Raw genomic sequence first — 13,695 nt, 5'->3', positions numbered from 1 at the left:
TGAGAGATTAGAGGATCATCACTGCAGCCTTCCTGTGCTCGCCAGCATTCCCCCAGGATTCCATCGTATCCAAAAACTGCTTCTGACCTGCAGCTGACTTCTGCTTCCGAGAAGCGTGCCCTCACCACTCATGCATGGCCCCGCCAGGAGCACAGAGCCTCAGAGACGCAAAAGAGCAGAATGCCAACTTCAGAGAGAGAGCCTTTGTTTCTCTGGGTCTGAGGGCAAAGACTCCTGCCTTCCCAACGAGTACGGTCTCCCATTCCACCTCACCCTAAAGTGTTCAAGTCAGCAGACCCAGGGCAGGACTCGGGGGCACAGAGTCAAACACGGAGCTGGCAGCCTTCCAGGGGACTTGAGATGTCGTCAGCCAAATTGGGTCACTCAGGTCTCCACATCCGGGAGGAGAGGAGACTTACCCAGACTGGGGACCCCTTAAATGACAGTTCTCCCACCCACCTCACCTCACTTCGGAGACAGGCCAGATCAAGAGGTGCAGAGTGACAGTGACCCTGACCTGCTGTCCTCACCCATCACTGGCCACGACTGTCAAGACCATTAGGAGAGCCACGGTCTCGACAGAGCAAGGCACCAGTCAAGTGAACTCATGACCCGGATTTTTCAGATCTCCCAGATCTCAGGTCAAAAGGACACGGCAGCTACCAAATGCACGAGGGGTCCAATCTTTCAGATTGCCCAGTTCCCAAAACCAGACGTGCCAACTCCAGGGCAGGAATTTGGACACGAGAGCACACACAGAGGCCCAAAGAAATGAGAACTCACTTCTGTCCCTTTGGGTGCCCGGCCCGTGATCACAAATCTACACACGAAAAGACAGCGCTGGACCAGATGGCTGAGTCAGGAGACACCACCATGTGGTCTGCTCTGGCAGGAGGCCGACGTGACGGTCAAAGAAGAGTGTCTGGGAAAGATATATGGTCTAGAACAATGAAGGAAGGAAGTAACATGGAAAAAAGTTGCCTTCCCTTGTCTGAGCTTCCCCAAAGCAGTCCAGAAAAGTGCTACCCTTTTATAAAGTCTCAGGTACGGTTCCTCTTGGCTATACCACCAGTGGCAGATCTATTTATCCGAGTACTAATTATTAGGCTTCAGACAATACTGGTCCCAAACTGTCTCTTGACCTGGAGTCTTCGTCAGGGATGCCAGCACTGTCCTGGCCACACCACAGCCGGGCTGGCACACGCGAGGCCACCGCCGCACACCTAGACCCACACTTTCCCCAGAGACCCAGGGAAGTGTTAGGGACACGGGTGACTTCAGAGACAGAAAGGCTGTTCTTTGGGGGTTGATTTTTTTTTTTTTTTGTAATTACAATGCTGATTTCTATCTGTAGCTCATTTCTTCCAGGAGGTACTTGAGGGCCAGCATCTCATCTTTGGTTGCTGCTTCCTCATGTATAGGGGATGTGACAGAATCGGGGATTAGTGACCTCATGATACAGAGAAATCTTCAGAAAGATGAAGTCACCTGGCCTCCTCATAACCCACCAGAGAGGGCTGCAAGACAGCTGAGCAGAAAAATCACCAAAGTTCGCTTGTGTTTTCCAGGGCGAAGGGAGAGGAACGGTTGCCCTCCAGATCTAAGCTCTTTCCTCAACGTCCTAAAAGTGCCCACACCTGCTTCTGGGGATGGCGGCGGAGGCCGCGAACATTCTCTCCACTATTCCTCAAAAAGGGCTATTTTCCAGGCCCCATTTCATCTTCTCATTTAACATGGATATCAATGGAAAATGCAGGAACGCACTGTAAGTCCACAGCAAAATACTGCTAACAAATACCTCAGCCCCCCCTCTTAACATTTACTAAAAACAAAGGTTCCCTCATGCCCCAAAGTTACAAATTTGGCTTCTTCAAACTCTTCCGTCTAAACCTCCACGAAAAGCCATCCACTCCTGACGCTTGGAACTGGAAATTCACCACCCACGGCAAACAGTGTCTGCTCTGTGGTCAGACAGACACGGGGCTGCGTGCCACACGAAAGCGGGCTGAAGAATAGATGCTCCCTCTCGAGCCTCAGCCCGGTCGCAGATAATAAGCAACTGTATGAACAAGCAGATCCCTGAATAGGTTCGAATACTTGAGGGCTGAGTAATAATGCCCATCAGAGGCACTGTACAGTACTTCCAGGCTTCTTCGGGTTTTTTCCTTTCCTTTCATCTCTGGAAACTTATTCAGAACCCTACTAGCTCTGCCCTCCCAATTTAAAGATGCAAGAGGGCATCTGTTTCTACCATGTAATTGCAGTTGGCTCCTCGCTCCTGTTATTGGGGTCTGTATTCAATGAAAGTCAAAAGCGAGGCTTTGCTGAGCGCTGACTGAGTGACCCCAACCCTGGGAGAAACTCATGGCGGCGGTGATAAGAGCCCAGCCTGGGAGTTGGCCCACCTGCAAGACCTGGAGTTTAGTTCAGGCAGTGTCACAAACCAGCCACGGGAGCTCGAGCAAGACCATCACATCTCTGAGCTCCATTTTCTCAACGGTATAATGCAGGCACAGGACTAGAAAATCTCTCGCCCCTTCTAGATCCCTGTGATGGGAGGATATATAAAGAGGGAGAAGAACTAAGTTTGGGTGTTTTTAAAACAACGTAAGGCAGTGCCAACAGCCCCCAAAGACAGGTATTTTTATTACCACTTCAGACGACTTAACAGGTTCAAGCTTAAGATGAACAAGTTCAAGAAGCAGGATTCACACTCAGGTCTGTCTACTACAGGGTCCGTCCTTCCCCTAGAAGCTCTTCATGGTATGGCAATGACTGGTCTCCCCTTCTCGGGAACTTACCATCCCCTTAAGGGAAATCAGTGTTACAGAGAAGAACCAATGAGTAGCATCAGGCAGAATAAAGTGCAAATCAAACTCTGAAGCAGCGCTGATTGGAACTACATGGGAACAACACTTAGATCACTGAGCGTACGCACCCATGGTGCTCACACCAGCGGGGCCGCACGCCCTTTTCAGGTCATTCAGGAAATGAGGTCGTTTTCCGTGTGTCTGACTCCCACATACAAAGGGAAAATACCCCCGAGGAACACACGAGCTCTAGTGAGCATGCAGATTTATTGGGTAGCTCTCTCCTGTCTTCACTGGGGAGTAAGGAATTATTTTCATAAGTCATTCATCCAGATAACTGAAGCATGGCCTTCTAAAAACGTAACATTATTTCTATGCCAACCATTTTCGTTGGATAGCTTTCCAAAATGCATGACACTATTTCCTAACTTCCTAAATCTCATAATTTACAGTTTGTCTTTAACTTGGACAAGGTCATAATGACGATCATTAATACTGTCGGTCATTGTGTGGTGCCAGACAAAGGGGTTTCACTCTCTAGATATGAGTCCTCACGATGAAGCTATGCTTTCTGAGGTCTTGTCTGCTTTTTGCCAACTTTCCTGGTGTTCGTGGAACATGGTCCTGGGACAGAACACCTGGATCCTGACTCCAGCGCAGCTACGAAGAGCACTGTGATCTCAAGCAGGCGATTTAAATGCTGCTCGAGTCAGTTTCCTCATCTGTTTCATGAGAATTAGGGCTTAGGCTTTCTTAGTCCCTTCTGAACTCCCTCCACGCCATGTCTCTGTGTGCTTCCTTCCCTATGTCTGCTCTGAAGACAGGCTTCATTAAAGCTGTTCAAATCCAGAAGTGGATAAAGTCAGAGGGCCCAAATTCTCCCTTCATTCCGGGAAATTAGAACAAGGCCAGTAGGGTCAGATATCAAGCTATCAAGAAAGAAGACAGGGCTTCCCTGGTGGCGCAGGGGTTAAGAATCCGCCTGCCAATGAGGGGGACATGGGTTCGAGCCCTGGTCCGGGAAGATCCCACACGCCGCGGAGCAACTAAGCCCGCGAGCCACAACTACTGAGCCCATGTGCCACAACTACTGAAGCCCACGCACCTAGAGACCGTGCTCCGAAACAAAGAGAAGCCACCGCAATGAGAAGCCTGCGCACCACAAGGAAGAGTAGCCCCTGCTCGCCGCAACTAGAGAAAGCCCACGTGCAGCAGCAAAGACCCAAGGCAGCCAAAAATAAATAAATAAATTTATTAAAAAAAAAAGAAAAAAGATGATTCCTTTGGTGGTGGGGGAAATCAGGGAACACCTGAAGAGACATCAAATAGATTCCTAGAAATCACACAGTATCTTCAGATGGACATGAGGGATGGTTTTTAAAAAGCATTGCATTCGTGGATTGTGTAAAAAGTTTGAAATTGAAAAAAAAAAAAAAAGCAGTGGAAGGAGAGAGAGTGACCAGGGTGTGACCAAGGTGTCTAGCTCCGAGGGTGGGCAGTATGAGAGGACACGGCCCCAGCCTGCCACCCACCTGATCACCTGATGACGGGGTAAGGAGACACTGGGGGAAAGCAGAGCGAGGCAGAGAGGGAAAAGATTCCTGAGAAAAACATGAAAAGGGCACAAATGAACCCACCCAAAGACAAAGTTATCACTAGAGAACATCAGGGATTGGTGTACAAATGGGAGATCTGGACGTCCATTCCAAGGTGGGTGGTGCGACGTGACCATCTGGCTACCCTGCCACGAGAGGGCCGGTTAGGGAGCACCCACCCGGAGAGGGAAGGAGCATGTCTGCCGGCTCTCTTCCCACCTCTCATCTTGGCCTGTGGCAAGCTCCTCCACAGCCCCATTACTCTTGGTTTCCTAACTTTCTTCATAAAGGTGGCTGTCCTTGAGTCTTGGGTCAGGAGAGAAAGTGCTTTGGAACTGTAGTCCCGAGATGTAGACTCGGTGAAGCTCGGGCCAGAGTACAGCCTGGAAGACCTTAGACCAATACAGCGCTTCACAGCTATGGGCTTCAGGCTCCTCCTTTGCAAAACAGGGGGAAAACCTGCATCCCGGAGGGAGTCGTAAAGAGCAAATGAGACAATGTAGATAAAACGCTTAGCCCAAGGACCAGCACACAGCAGTATCTAATAAACGATGATGGTGATGATGGAGGAGGATGACCACCAAGGAAGCACACAAACCCCTTTAATTACCTAGACTTTACAAAGCTCCCAAAACGCAGGTGTTCCACAGTTTCCCATACGCTTAGTCCACAGGCCTGAGTAAGCAGTTAGCTCATCTGGGGCTCCACACCTAACAAACACAGGCTAATACCTTCCTTGTCACCACCCCACATACTCCCCAAATTCAAGGTCATTTAGCCAAAGACCAGGCTGAACTGTATACTTTCACTATCTAAGAAGAAATGGTGATCAAGCAAATTAACAGAGCAAGTAATATACTGATGGTACTATTTCGATGCGGAAGGTACAGTCTCCGGCACACAGCAGCCCTCATTTCTCACCAGCTGATGGTGTGGACACAAGTCATTTCTGCCTGTTCACACAGAGGCTTAGCCTGAGACGCCCTGGAAAGCCACACTCTATTAGGCTGGTTCCTGTATGTTCAAAAATCAATGAAAATGTGTTTGTTTTTTAATAGGCTATTATTCTAACTTCTCACTAACTTTACTCTTTCTCTCTCCAAATACTAGGCTTGGCAGCGAATGGTCTTTAAGCTGGGTCCCTTCTGGCGTGGGAACCCTGCGTCAACTTACACTCATGCTATTCAACAAATCCACACAGAGATTGGTTTCTACAACAAATACGGCAGTGAAGGACTCTGCCAGAAAACCAACGCCACTGCTTCTCCTAAAGTAGCCTTCACAGAGACAAATACGTCGTTTATATACCCCACACCCTAGGGGGCTTCGTTTGGCACCGATTCACTCGGCCGGGAGATCCACACCACAGGGCAACTTTTCAGCATCCGTAACAGAACGCACCTGCTCTTCAAGTTGGTCCTCACACCCCCTCCCCACCTGCCCTCCACCTGCCTCAGTGTGCTCAACTCAGATGCACAGAATTTGTTTTAGTTCTACCTTCCTCTGGTGCCCATATTTGGGGTGTTTTTTCCCTTCACTTACCTATGCTAAAGAGGTAAGCTACTTCCCTAGGACCAGCTGCCATGTTTTTAGCTGATGCAGAGCCTATTATGTATAAATTAAGGCGTATATTTGAGCCTAGGGCCCCCTCAAGGATTCCTCAGAAAAGGCCCTGCTAACAGGTCCAGCACCCTCAGCCCAAAACAGAAGTACCGGCCCCTCACATGGTATAAAAAGGTACCACTGCACCCCAACATCCCATCTTTGGGTATAAATCCAAAGAACTCAAAGCAGGATCTCAAAGAGGCATTTGTACACCCATGTTCACCGCAGCATTATTCACAACACCTGTGAGATGAGAGTAACCCAGATGTCCATCAACAGATGAATGGATAAAGAAAATATGGCATATACATAAAATGGAATATTATGCAGCCTTGAAAAAAAGGAAATCCTGTCACATGCTGTAACATGTATGAGCCTCCAGGCCATTATGCTAAGTGAAATAAAGAAAGTATGATTGCACTCATATGAACTATTTAAAGTAGTCAAAAATCATAGAAAGAAAATAGGAACGTGGTTATGGAGTGCTGGGAGAAGGGGAGAGGGGAAATGGGTGTTTAGTGGGTATAGAGTTTCAGTGTTGCAAGATGAAAAAGTTCTAGAGATCAGTTGCACAACAACGTGAACAGACTTAACACGACTGAACTGTACCCTTAAAAATGGTTAAGATGGTAAATTTAATGTTATATGCTTTTTACAAGAATACAAAAATTTATTGCTGTAGATGGTGGTGCAAATACAAGTCCATGAAGCCCTTCTTCCCTCATCCCCCACTCCTACTCCTTCCTCTTCTCACATCTAACAATATACCCTCTGGACCCAGGGCTCCCACACACACCATCTTCCTTGGCACGTACCTCTGTGCCCTCATACCAGCTGGCTTGCGATTAAAATGGACCAAGCTGGGAAGTGCCAGAGTGTGCAGCCTATTGTATCAAATTTCCTTGGCCTCTTATAGGGATGCACCGTGAACCCAGCCAGTGCGGGACAGGGGCCTGAGAACCAGGGGGTCTGCGTTGCTCTAAACCTGGCTCAGTCACCGATCAGCTGAAGCAAACAATTTAGCTGTGTGGACCTCCTCTCCATAAAAATCAGACGTTGTAGGGACTTCCCTAGTGGCGCAGTGGTTAAGAATCCTCCTGCCGGGCTTCCCTGGTGGCGCAGTGGTTAAGAATCCGCCTGCCAATGCAGGGGACACGGGTTCGATCCCTGGTCTGGGAAGATCCCACATGCTACGGAGCAACTAAGCCCGTGCGCCACAACTACTGAGCCCGCGCTCTAGAGCCTCCGAGCCACAGCTACTGGAGCCCACGTGCCACAACTACTGAAGCCTGCGCGCCTAGAGCCTGTGCTCTGCCACAAGAGAAGCCACTGCAATGAGAAGCCCGTGCACTGCAACGAAGAGTAGCCCCCGCTCACCGCAACTAGAGAAAGACCATGCGCAGCAACAAAGACCCAACGCAGCCAAAAATAAATAAATAAGAATCCGCCTGCCAATACAGGGGATATGGGTTCAAGCCCTGGTCCGGGAAGATCCCACATGCCGCGAAGCAACTAAGCCCGCGCCCCTAGAGCCCATGCTCCATAACAAGAGAAGCCACTGCAGTAAGAAGCCCGCGCCCCACAAGGAAGAGTAGCCCCCGCTCGCCGCAACTAGAGAAGCCCGTGCGCAGCAACAAAGACCCAACACAGCAAAAAAAGAAAATAAAATCAGACGTTGGCCCAGGTGATCTTTATAGTCTCTCAGCTCTGAGATTCTCAAAGTTCCCTGATTCACTTACTAAAGACCCTGGGGAAAACTTAGAAGCCTGCTAATCTGAACCTTCTCCAGTGATTCCTCAAGGCCCTGTCTTGTATCTTTTACTCAGTTCCATGTTGTTGTTTGTTGAGACACAAAAGCAGTTTTTGAAAATGTTATCAAAATAAGGAAACATTATTATTAGGCCAAAATTCTACCAGTAATAATTTTTAGGCAGACACCCAAGGGAGTGCTCTAGGCCTCCCTGTGACAGCAGAATGGCCCTAGTAACCACTTTATGCAAGCCTGTGGGTGAAGTGTTAAGTCACTCCGGGCACACAGGACAGAGAGCGGAAAGGGTACTGACCTCCTTCCATGCTTCACTGCAAATCAGCAAACATTACTGACACACATTTCTGAGCCAGGTGCCAAGGTGGGCACCAGGACGCAAAGATAATCGCCACTAAACCCAAGGAGCTCAGAGTCGAGGAGGGGAAACCCAGAGACTCCCAGAAAGCAGCAAAATAGAGATTTCATTCCGCTAAAAAAGCCAACCAGTACGGAGGGCAGAGAAAGGAGGGGCCAGGGATGTTAGGCAACTATTTTCTGTACTATCCTGGATAGTTCTCGCCGGCCGCCCGGCCGAGCCTTACGAAGGGCTGTGTCTGCTGGGCCATAGTTACTTTCCGCTGCAACTTGGCTGAAGTTAAAACTGAACAGGTGACTTGAAGGTGAAGGCTGATGATGGAAAAGATAGCCTCTTCCTTTCTCCCGTACCCAGCAGTCAGCCATATGATCCTCCGAAAAAAATAATTTGACTTTTTACAGAGTTAGGTGACCCTGTCCTTACATTTAAACAGCCCCAAATGGTCAGGAATGGAAGCATTTAATCTCTCACGATGAGAGCGCCCAGTGCAGACAAACAGTGGGGCGCAGCCATAGTTTGGGTGACCTTGGGCTGGTCAACCTGTCTTCTGCTATAAACATGCGTCTGATATTAACTTCCCTGCGGTGCCGGGAACGTGCTTATAAAGTGCAAAAGAAATATAAAAGCCAATTATCAGGCATTCATCTGGCAACCACCACCATGAAAGTGATACATACAAAGATGCCACTGACTGATTCAGAAACTTTCACCCTGGAAATTCCACCGAAATCGTACACTACTCTTTTCTAGCAGAACTAACACTGCTCAGAAGTAAACAGAGTACTTCCCTCTGTGACTGCCTCTGGTCAGGCTCCTCTGTGCTCCATCACACCAGCTGCTGAGGAATTTACTGCCTGCTGACCAGCTGCTTGTAAGGAATGAGAGCCAGGGAGGAAGGTTTCAGGAGTAGACAGGAGGAGTGAAGGAAATCTCTCCACACAGAGAGCCTTCCGTGTCACATGTCCTCAGGATATCAGAGCCATCAGGTCATCCTTGAAAGCTCCTGACATTCATTCCCTGCTCCACAGAAAACTTTATTGTTTACAGGACTGTAGAAAAAAAATCCCAGTTCTTGTGGGTTCCCAGCAAACATTTTGTATTATGCAGTCACTGTACCACATCCCAAGGACTAAGGGAAACACCGCACACAACACCAGAGCATTTTCAGACAAGCTAGAATAATCCCAGACCTTGATCTCCGGCGCTTCTTACTGGAACGTTGCAAACTAAACAAACTCCGCGGAAAAACGCACTTCACACATGTGCATTTGAACATATGCACCGTCCAAGCAAACAGTCATATTCTGGTTCCATAAACAACAATCCAAAATAAAAGTGATACTTTCATTACTAGTGAAGACCATTAAATCTATTCTAATTACAGAGAAATACAGAGTGAGGAAAAGAGGCTCCCGAAAAGAACTGAGGGGTAAATGATAAGGAAAAAAATGATATACAAACTATGGCTGCAATTTTTATGTCACATGTAAGAGAGTGTGCTGTCTGGGTTTGGGAATGATTCCATCCGTGTGTGTAAGGAAAGGGCTGCTGTAGCCTCCCACGGGGGTACAATAAGATGAACACCTGCAGCACCCAAACATAAGGCCCTCAGAACAGCGGGCATATGCAGTCTCTTTAGAAGAGACAATAAGAAGTCACAGAAAGGCTTGTTTTTTGTTGTTTTCACCCTAAAACCACTATCTCATAGTTGGTCCAGGTTCTCCCCAGGTCAGATTTATTGCCATCGAGCTAAATACAATTTACTGATTTCATACCCTAGTATTTAGTTACCTCTGTTTGTGTTATGAAGTATCAGATAAATTAGATCAGGCATACTGTAGGATTTTCCTGAACTCGTGGAATCGAATTTATACAGCAAAAGAAATTGGTTTTGAAGTATCAGCCTACCTAACATCTTTACTCTGACACCTCCCTGCCACCGCAGACATACTGCTATCCCCAGATATGTGCAAACACAGAAACCCGAAAGTTCCACTGGGCGTTTTTTTGCTAGGCAAAAACAAAGAAACCCAACCCACCTTTTCAGTTCACATTAGCCCTAATTCAAACCCCATGAGAATCTTTCCTGATAAGAAACACTAACACCTGAGTATAATTATGAGCCCTAATAAGCAAACATGATAAAATACTGTTTCCTCCAAACAGATCCTATGGAAAAGCGGTGTTAAAACTGGAAAGGTTTCTCGAATTCGCCATAGATGAAGAAAACTGGTTACTTGTTCACTGTCTCTGCAGGGTCCCCTCAATGAACATATTTAATGGGCCAAGCCACAAACAAACTTCAGGAGCTTCAGCCTCTCACGGAAGCAAAAGGCTTTTCCATCTGGGTACTGATGGAACAGTGAAATGGAAGTGCACACCAAATGCAACGACGGGCAAAATAATTGGGGGAGATGGACAAATCAGTCTGCCTCCTCACGGTGGCAAACTTTACGACAACTTTCTAGAAGCAACAAACCGCAGCACCACTAGCCTTTAGAGACACACACAAATATATAAATGTAACCCACAACTACTTGGAAGGTAAATGCTGTGTCTGCAAACATCCTTCACCATCCTGCATTTACAATACTGAAAACCATGGCCAGAAAGCTGGGAGATTTCTACTCTTAGCTCTCCTCTCTGCACTGTCAAACTGAGAAGGTCATTTTGTATGGTCACTTAGATAATTCTCCCTCTCTGCAACACGGGAGTTTTCTACTTTGGGATTGCTCAGCGTTCATATGCATCAGAGTAAAATAACCATTCAGCGACTTTATTCACCTTGGTTTAAAGGGAAAAAAAGAAAGAAAGAAAAGAAAGAAATTCATTGTGCAATGCCCAGGAAAAGCTGACACCACGACTGTCTCTCCGACAAGCGCTTGCAATTACAATGCGGGGGTGGGGGGAATCTGTCTGATCCGACTCTGTGAGCCCTTAAAAAAAAGAAATGATTCCAGTCCCAATGGAGCCGGAGAACTTTTTTTTCTAAGGAGACCACCCCTCGGGAACAAAAGTTCCATTTCGGTCACATGTTGGGAGTAGGAGTAGGGACCAGGTTTTTTTAAAAGCGCACTAATTACGGGGGTGTTTTACAGTCCTGGAGACCACTCGGGCTCCTCCAGACCGACGGTGACTGGCATTTCATTGTCAAAAAGCAAGGGGGTGAGGTGAGGGCGCAGGAGCCGACAGGGCGCTCGGCGAGAGGGGGGGAGCAGCAAGGTTACACTAAAGGGTACGCTGCCGCCGCGAGCCGCGTCTCCTTCCCCGGCGCCCCAAATAATTTCCTGCGAACAGAGCCACTGCAACAGTCCCCTCGCAACTGAAGAGCCCAGTACGACTGGCCGGGCCGGTGCAGCTCAAGGTTTTCCACCCCGGAGAGGGAGGGGGAGAAGATCTTTACCTTAATGCTACACTGAGCAGGAGTCTCAGACATGTCTCACAGCGAGAGAGATCAGGAAGTTCTCAGTTTTTTTCCACTTTCCTTTCCTCTCCCCAACCCAGAAACGCTCCACGGCCGGCCGGACGCGGTCATTTAAGAAGTTTCTTGCAGCATCTCTCCCGGCGGCCGCCCCGGGGGGCCGCGAGCGCGCGGGGCGGGGCGGGCGCCGGCGGAGTCGCCGCGCGGGGCGGCGGGGGCGTGGGAGCCGGGCGGCGCGGCGGCGGGGTCTGCAGGTCGCGGCGCGGCGCGGCGACCCGGGGCGCAGCGCGGCCGGCCTCCCGCTCTCTCCTCCCACCCGGGCCGGCGCCCCCGCCCCCCACCCTCCCGCCGCTCTCCCTCGCTCTCTCTCTCGAATGTTTTCCTTCCTGGAAGAGAGAAACTGAAAGGCAGAACTGAGAAAGCTCTTTGCTCATTGATCTTGAGTTTCAGTGCAGAAACTGACGTGAATTCCCAGCACTGAGCTCTGCCTCTTAAAGGAGCCACCAGGAAATAAAAGATCGGGTTACAGCCCCGCATCGGAGAAATAAAAGCCGGGCCGGGAGTGGGGGGGAGGGGCGGCGGCGGGGGCGCGGGCGGAGGATCCCGGGGAGCGGGGCCGCGCGAGGCCGCGGCTGCTAACTAGGCAGGCGGCGCGGCCCCCGCCGGCCTGGCGCGGGGCGTCCTAGGCTCCGCTGGGCCGCCGCCTGGCTCGCGGAAGACACGCCGAGAAACGTTCCATCGGGGCCCCAGAAACCTCAGAACAGGTTTTATTAAACGCCTCCCCCTCCCCTAGCTCCGTCTCTTGGATACATTGAAAGGCACAGGGTTTCCCCACCCCCCGCCGAGCGCAGACGCAATGAAAATAATTATATAGGAAGGGACATTCCGGTAAGGACGCGGAATCCAAAGGAGGAAGTAAAACAATAGCCTTTGTTCTGCTTCTCGACCGCGGCCTCTTTAAGAGAATCCACCAGGAAATGGGAGATCGGGTTACAGCCCGCACCGGGGTAAAGGGGCGAGCGAGCGAGCGAGCCGCGGAGCGCGACGTCGGAGACAAAGCGGAGCGGCCGCCCGCAGAAGCCCAGCCTGGCCGCGGGGGATTCCCCGCGAAGGTGGGCGCCCGGAAAAGAGGAGGCGCGCACGCCCGCCAGGCCGGCGATGCGGGCGCTGCCCCAGCCGAGCACGCGTCCTGGAAAAGGAAAGGCTGTTGGGCGGTTATCAAAGGCAGTTGAGTTCCTTTTCCTGACCCCCCCTTCCTCCCTGTTTCGAAATCCTCTGTCTTTTTAAAGCAATAGCGGCCGCTACCAACCGAAATAGGTGACTCGACTGCAAAGTTGACAGGACGTGTTCCTGGACATAATACCCCTCCCCAGGACCGCTTCTCTGAAACCGTCATTGGCGGATGGGACGACCCCGGGATCCTGCCGGGGGAGGAATATTTGGTTGGAAAAACAATTGAGAGAAGGTTAAAGCCTGTCGGGCTGAAGGTTCTAGCCTTGAGTACGTGTAGTCTGATCACTCTTATTATTTTTATTGTTATTTATAGTCCCTGAAAATGCTCTGAAGTGTCCACTGCAGAAGGGTGAGAACATTAGAATTATGTTTAAATTCTAAACCCTGCTAATACGTACGGCTTTAATGTATGGATGTGTATTAAATTACAAATATATAAATACATATGTATAATGTGTGTCTATAGTATATACAGATAAACCAGGACAGATTTCCCAGATCCTCCCCATCCTACGGATTTTTCCTACCCACTTGCCTTCATCTCTCCACATAATAAATTGTGTTCAGACTTCTTCACACGCTCATTCGAAGAACACTCTGAACCAGAATTTATTAAAGGGGTTGGAATGGGAAAAGAGTCCTGTTGCTGGGATGGTGGGAATAATGGGATTTTGTGAGTCTCCGAGGACCTCAGCAGTCCATGTCACCTGCTAGTCCTGTCCTTCCCGAGAGCGCTCATGTCCACACCAACTCTTCTGCCCTGGACCACCTGCTGCTCCCCACCTCAACCCACACACACATGTCTGTCTTTGCTCCCTCGGCTGGTGTTGGAGGCGTTGGTTCTGGTGTCCCATTGCTGGGTTAAGTCCTGTAAACCCCTAAATCCCTTACTTATCAGCATGATCTTT

The 13,695-nt window shown here is 49.5% G+C and overlaps 1 protein-coding gene across 3 annotated transcripts in view; it reads right to left on the bottom strand.

Annotated features, from left to right (window-relative positions):
- ETV6 (ETS variant transcription factor 6) overlaps positions 1–11,728 on the bottom strand; it is a 239,134-nt gene extending 227,406 nt beyond the window's left edge. For all 3 annotated transcript variants that reach the window (XM_068560970.1, XM_068560971.1, XM_068560974.1), the window contains exon 1: positions 11,537–11,728. In XM_068560970.1, coding sequence (XP_068417071.1) covers positions 11,537–11,569 — 33 coding nt within the window. In that variant the 5' untranslated portion in view covers positions 11,570–11,728. The remainder of the gene's footprint in view (positions 1–11,536) is intronic.
- Positions 11,729–13,695: the final 1,967 nt, after the last annotated feature.

Source organism: Eschrichtius robustus, chromosome 13 (assembly GCF_028021215.1).
Source record: "Eschrichtius robustus isolate mEscRob2 chromosome 13, mEscRob2.pri, whole genome shotgun sequence".
Classification (NCBI taxonomy): Eukaryota; Metazoa; Chordata; class Mammalia; order Artiodactyla; family Eschrichtiidae; genus Eschrichtius; species Eschrichtius robustus.
The sequence above is the reverse complement of the archived record's forward strand: the minus strand, read 5'-3'. Positions and strand labels throughout refer to the sequence as shown.